This window comes from Pelodiscus sinensis, chromosome 16, assembly GCF_049634645.1.
Source record: "Pelodiscus sinensis isolate JC-2024 chromosome 16, ASM4963464v1, whole genome shotgun sequence".
Lineage (NCBI taxonomy): Eukaryota > Metazoa > Chordata > Testudines > Trionychidae > Pelodiscus > Pelodiscus sinensis.
Window position 1 is genome coordinate 25,550,251 of NC_134726.1, and position 6,164 is coordinate 25,556,414.

The following is a 6,164-nucleotide window of genomic DNA, read 5'->3' on the forward strand; positions in this document are numbered from 1 at the left end:
GAATGTACACATTTTCCCTTAGTCGTGGAAATATAATTTATGTCTATTATACTGTATTATAGATTACAGATCAGGGCCAGCATGTGTTATTGGCTGGTATGTCTGTGTATTGTATGCTGGGTTCTAAAAATAAATAAATAAAAAGCCACCCTGCTGAGCAGAGAAGAGGGGGAGAAGAAAAAATCAGGGGCGGGGAGAAACTCTGTTCTCAAAGTTTAATTTACAAGAACAAACCTTGGAGCATGATTTATTAACATCATGGTGTTTGCTTTTGTCACATTGTGTATGTAAAGATGGCAAAACGGCTGGCCCCTCTCCAGCACAGACCACCCAGAGAGCCGAAGCTAAGCTACTGGCTGTACACACCCAAGTTCAAAGGTTCATGGGAGAACTCACCAATTTAATCAGTTATTAGCTGCCTTTCCTATAAGCAGATTGGATGCAAAAACACCACCGACCAAAGGAATATCCTCACAGACTGGCTGTCTGGGACTCAAGAATTACAAAAACAATCTCCACCCCAACACTGAGGAAGTGTGTGTGTGTGTGTGTGTGTGTGGTGAGAGAGAGAATGAGACAGAGGGGAGGGAAAAAGGGAGGAGGGAGCCCAGGCACAGAGAAAGAGAAACATCACTCCATCTCTCTCACTCCGCAGGAGCTGAACCAAAAGCAGGAAGATGTTTGATAACACACAGTACCCCTATAACTGTTTTAATTATGATGGGGATGACTATCCAACCTGTAGTTCTGATGAAGAGAAAAAATTCACCAGACCAGCATACAGGTAAGATTAAGTTTTCAAAGTCTTCCTTTCTCCTGGGAGATTGTCTGCACTGTCAGATAATGGATTGGGAATCCTCTCCTCCTCTAATAACCAGCACAGGCATCCTTGCGGGTGATTTCTTCAAGGCACAGAAATCTTGGGTTGTGGGCGGGGGTGTCTTTTTTTTCCGCTCGAGGAAATCTCTTTTCTCCCCTTCTTTCCTCACCTCTTCACTTTAGGGAAAGTGTATTATCTGCCTTTAATGTCCTGGAGTCCTTTGTGTCATCAGACCTCTGTTGTCCTCTTCTGCACTTTTAAGGACACAGAGGAAAATTAATCAAATTTGTGAGATGCTCATTAAGGAAATAAATGTGTCTGCTCCTCCTCTCCCCCACTGGAATAAAGATGCAGAATATGAGTTCAGGAGTCAGTCTGGAGAAAGATACCATCCAGTGACCCTCTAATTAGCCACAGTGATGAGCTCACCAGCCCTGAAGTTATGAGAGCCAGTTAAGTGATGGAGTCCCACAGTCTGGTACATTGCATGGGAGCCTAATGGTTCAGGGAAGCTTTCCTTGAGCGATTTGAGATTTTGGTGTGGTTTTTGTTTTGTTTTTTAATCTAAGCATTGCCTGCCGAGTGGAAGGACAAGCAGACAGATTGGGTTTCAATTGTCTGTAAGTAATGCCTGTGTATCATGCTGTATCAATCAATGAGAGTTAAACAGAGTTCTTGCTCTTAGACAAAAGCAAAAGGACTCTGAGCAAACTGCTTGATGTCTCTAAGAGCCATCTCAGGTCAAGGAGTAACACAACCAAAATGTAGGACAAGGAGGAATGTTATAATTCTATAAGAATTATATTTGCACATATGTATGAGTGAGTGAGAGAGCGATCCTAGTTATAAAATACACACATACAAGACAATGGCATAACACAGAGTTTTCCTTTTTCAGCTACATCGCCTTAATTGCAATGGCCATCCAGCAAAGTCCTTCAAACAAAGTAACCTTGTCAGGCATTTATGATTTTATAATGAAGAAATTTCCTTACTACAGATCAAATCAAAGAGCCTGGCAGAACTCCATCCGACATAACTTATCACTGAACAGTTGTTTTGTAAAGGTAAGAGCAAGAACTGGGTATTTTCAATTAAGTGCAACTAAAAATATCTCAGTGCAGGAATAGTCTCCCAAAGCAATGTTAGAAAAGAGGGGAAGCTACAAATAATTTTAAATCTCTTTGCAGACTACAAGTTGTCACTTGAGAAAGTAATGGGTATGTTCTTTTCTGATGTATGTTAATTTACAGCAAATTGAAGAGGCTGGGTTTTGCCTACAAGTAATGTAATGAAAGAGAATAGGCTTAAATGGCTTGTCATGTATGTTTACACCACTCTTGAATGTAAATGAACCCAGATGTTAAGCAGCTGCATCTGTAACACATACAAACACTGAACTGCCTTTAAATGAATACAGGTTCCCAGAACAGAAGGGAATGAGAAGGGGAAAGGAAACTATTGGAGCTTTGCATCTGGATGTGAATCCATGCTGGACCTTTTTGAAAATGGGAATTACAGGCGGAGACGGAGAAGAAGGAACATGAAAAGGGAACACACAGAGCAGAGACCAAATGAAGGGAAAGATCCTTCCTCCCCTGACTCATCTTCCATGGATTCTGGTTTATACAGCATCTCCTGTCATGAAAGGAAATGCGAGCCAACCGAATCTGGACCCAGACTCCTGGAGCCTCATGGGTTCTTTCCAAACAACACCTCCAACAGACACAGTCTAAACAACTCCTCCCTAGGAAAATCTGACTCTGAAATTAAATTTAGCATCGATTACATTCTTTCAGCCCCAGATCCTTTGCCTGTTCTGAGATCTCAGTTTAATATGCAAAATAATAAATACCAATTCATGGAGTCCCAAAAATTAAATCTCCAGCTCTGGACAATGTGATATTATTCATACCTGGTAACAAATTCTGTGATACAGTCTATACAACAGCCTGGTATCACTGAGTAACATCAGTTGGCTGTCTTTTTCCATGTAGTACTCAGAAAGGGTGACGAGTAACTTGATCAGCCAGCTGAGAAGCTATTTATACCACAAGAACTTATTTTCTGAGGTTATAGTCCATGCAATCATTATAAAATCTAACTAGTAACGCTGTTGATGATCTTGACATCTTGTGCAACTGCAGTTTTATTTTCTAAAGTATCACTGGCATGTATCTGCATTGCATGGATTATCCTCTCATTTAAATCAACCTACTTTCAGTTTGTTTCTATCACCTTGTACTTTATTAGCGACAAAGGAGATGTGACTTCACTTGCACTGGTGTAAATCTGGCCACTATATAGGCCAGACCTTCTGCTGTTGGAAATCCAGTGTGGCTCCATGGATCACACCAGCTGAGAATCTAGTGGGTTTCTTTCTTAAATTGGGTTAAGAAAACCGCTTATTTCATCTTGTTTATTTATTTATTATTTTTTGTTGCTACATTCAGTATTATGGCTCAGATTATTTGGGTAGTGTGTAGCAGAGGTCAGTCACTATGTTCTCTGATAAATATGGGTATTCATTGCATGATTATAAGAATTTGTTGTTTCAAATCCACAGCCATTGGAAGTGACCTAGTATTCCAATTCATTTCATGAAAGGTATTATTGCAGGGTTTGCTGAACTCTGATACACTTTGATGGTGGATATGCCAGAGACTAGTAGACTCACAATATCTTTAGTTAAAACTATTTTCCCCTTGCTCTTTCAGAAATTTCCTGTGATGTAAGAAAGCCCTAGCACATATTTACTTAGCATAAAGAAAGGTTCAACCCTGCAAGGAACTGTATTCATTGACAAAATGTGGGACAAAATAAGGTCTCCTTACCTGCTTTGAGACAAGTTTATACTTTCCTATTAAGTGGATTTTTATTGATTCTTCCTGCAAGCAATCACCAAAGTGGTATTTGATACAATCTCAGCAAAACTGGTGAGATTTATAATTTAGAGACATTGACGTTAAGATCATGTGCTCCATTTAACATTATAGTAGCCTGATTATCCTATACTGTCTAAAAGGGTATTTTACAAAAATTACAAGTATGTACAATATGACCAACATATGCTTTTTTTCAAGCACATTTTGCATAATTAATTATTTTCCATTCCCTAACAATGGATTCAACAGAACCCTTATTTGTGGCCTGACTTAACCATGCAAACAAACAAAAAACCCAAGATACTAGTTGGTGTTATAGGAAATTATATAAAGTAAGGACAAAAGTCTGTCTTAACATAAATTCAAAGGTAAATGAAAACAGCTGAGATGATAAGATTACGCAAAATTGTGCAAAAGGTACGCTCAGACATGACTTGAATTTTTATCCAGAAGCTTTGACATTTCACTAACTTATTTTACATTGTTGCTAATATATACTGTACATTTATACTATATATTCTTATAGAAAAAAGGGAGCAATGTAACTGCACTTAATGTTGTAAAAATGCATGATGTACATCTTCTTGGTGTTAAAAGTATTGCTATGTATCTACAATTTACCAGCAATAGTATTTCTCACAAATGGGTAATAAATTTACTTGTTTTCAACAATATAACACTTGAAATCCCTAGGCATTTTCATAACAAACAAAACCCCCACGATATTAGTAAGTGTTACAGGCAATTATATAAAGTAAGGATAAAAGTCTTTCTTAGTATCCAAATTCCAGGTAAACAAAGGCAACTGAGATAAGATTATACAAAACTGGGTATAATTACAATTATGTACAATAATAATATATGACCAATACATAGCGATTTTTTTCAAACACATAGCTTGAACGCAGCTGAATACTTCTTTAAATGAGAAAATGGCAAAAATATGTAGAAGTTACATCGCAGTACGCCATCCAGAAATTCAAAGACCAAATTCTGCCTTCAGATGGAAGCATGTCAATCATTTTGAATCAATGGATATTCTGTACAGCTCTCTGAAGGCAGATTCATCTCTCCTTTACACTAATGTAAAAACAGAATAAAGCTACTGCAGCCAGTTGGCATGGATTCCCATCTCCGTAAGAGAGAACAGAATTTACTCCTGAATATAGGCAGGCATGCAAAGACATATCTGTACTTGGAATCTTTATGTATGCACTCAGTTATGTGTGTGTGCACCTCTATGTTTATACATACATTTATGTATTATTGCTTTATATGCAAAACTTTTTTTCTTAATAATTTTGAACAGGGTGACAATGCTGTTTAATTTGTAGTGACAGTAAATCTATACAGTATATTTGAAATATATTTTTCTGCTGCTCAATGCACAAACATGCTTCTTGCTATGGATTCTTTGTTACATGGTGACATTTTTAAGAACAGATCATTAAATTGCAGCAAAGATTGAGCCCAATCCTGGCTCCTACTGCATACAAGGGGATATTTGTCATTGCTTCCAATGAAGGCAGGATCAAACTTACTGAGTAACATTTGGATAAATGTGTTGAAAAATGCAGAGAACAGAAATGTAAATATAAAGATTTACATTAGTGATCTAAAGCCATTACCAGTAAGTTGAATTAATATGCACAAATAGCCCTTTCCTTTGCTTACAGCAAGGAGCCTGCTAAGAAAGACAGATATATTTCAGTGTCCCTAATATATAAGCAAAGAAATTTGTGTACAAATGTATGTTAACATTTGTTTTGCAACAGATATCAATCATATTTCTAAAAATGAATAGACATATTTCAATTTACCCAGAGTATTTTATGCGGAGCACTTCAAAAAGGTTTCCAGCACTTAAAGTGAATGGCATTTAATATAGAACAACATAACAGGGGTGAGGGCTAGATGTGACCTTATTCAAATGTCGTAGCCATTACAAAGCCATTCTCGATGTAATTATAATTAAATACTTTATGCCTTTCTTGCAAATCCTCTGATCGATCATTGATATTAACATTAATATTGTATTAACCCCCGAGCAAATGTCTCCTACACAAGTGATATGGATCACCAGGTTTCCATTAACAAACTTGTGCTATTGCCATATGCTAGTTGTGGATACATTTACGTAAATTGCCTTTTCACAGGGAGAAAATGCCCAGTTATTTTCCGCACACACAGTCCAATGCTGTTGCTTCAGCTCTCCCATCACCAGCCTGTCAATGATGTACATAGACTCATAGGGACCATCCTGATCATCTAGTTTAACATGCACATTGCAAGCCTCAGAACCTCGCCCACCTGCTGTTGTAATAGACCGATAACCTCTGCCTGGCTGACCTCAAGTCCCAGAGAATTCACTATTTCCAAGAGTTTAAAGCACGAATGACCCAGGCCTCATGTTACAGAAGAAAGTAAAGTGATAGAGACCCCCCCCCAACAAGTCAAAG

At 37.9% G+C, this 6,164-nt stretch overlaps 1 protein-coding gene across 2 annotated transcripts; it reads left to right on the forward strand.

The window, feature by feature from the left end:
• The first annotated feature begins 398 nt into the window (after positions 1-398).
• FOXL3 (forkhead box L3) lies at positions 399-4,873 on the forward strand. 2 transcript variants are annotated; one of them, XM_025178611.2, is made up of 4 exons: positions 399-534; positions 656-784; positions 1,719-1,887; positions 2,241-4,873. In XM_025178611.2, exons 2-4 carry the CDS (start codon positions 678-680, stop codon positions 2,721-2,723), a joined length of 759 nt encoding a protein of 252 aa, XP_025034396.1. In that variant the 5' UTR covers positions 399-534; positions 656-677; the 3' UTR covers positions 2,724-4,873. The 2 variants fall into 2 exon arrangements, with proteins under 2 accessions (XP_025034396.1, XP_075755646.1); XM_075899531.1 differs by having other exon boundaries at positions 418-542.
• Positions 4,874-6,164: the final 1,291 nt, after the last annotated feature.

Excerpts from the sequence above, each read along its gene's own strand:
- FOXL3 (XM_025178611.2), top strand. The coding sequence starts at position 678 with ATGTTTGATAACACACAGTACCCCTATAACTGTTTTAATTATGATGGG. Across the intron at positions 785-1,718 it reads TTCACCAGACCAGCATACAG|CTACATCGCCTTAATTGCAA; the intron begins GTAAGATTAAGT and ends TTCCTTTTTCAG. Across the intron at positions 1,888-2,240 it reads TGAACAGTTGTTTTGTAAAG|GTTCCCAGAACAGAAGGGAA; the intron begins GTAAGAGCAAGA and ends AAATGAATACAG.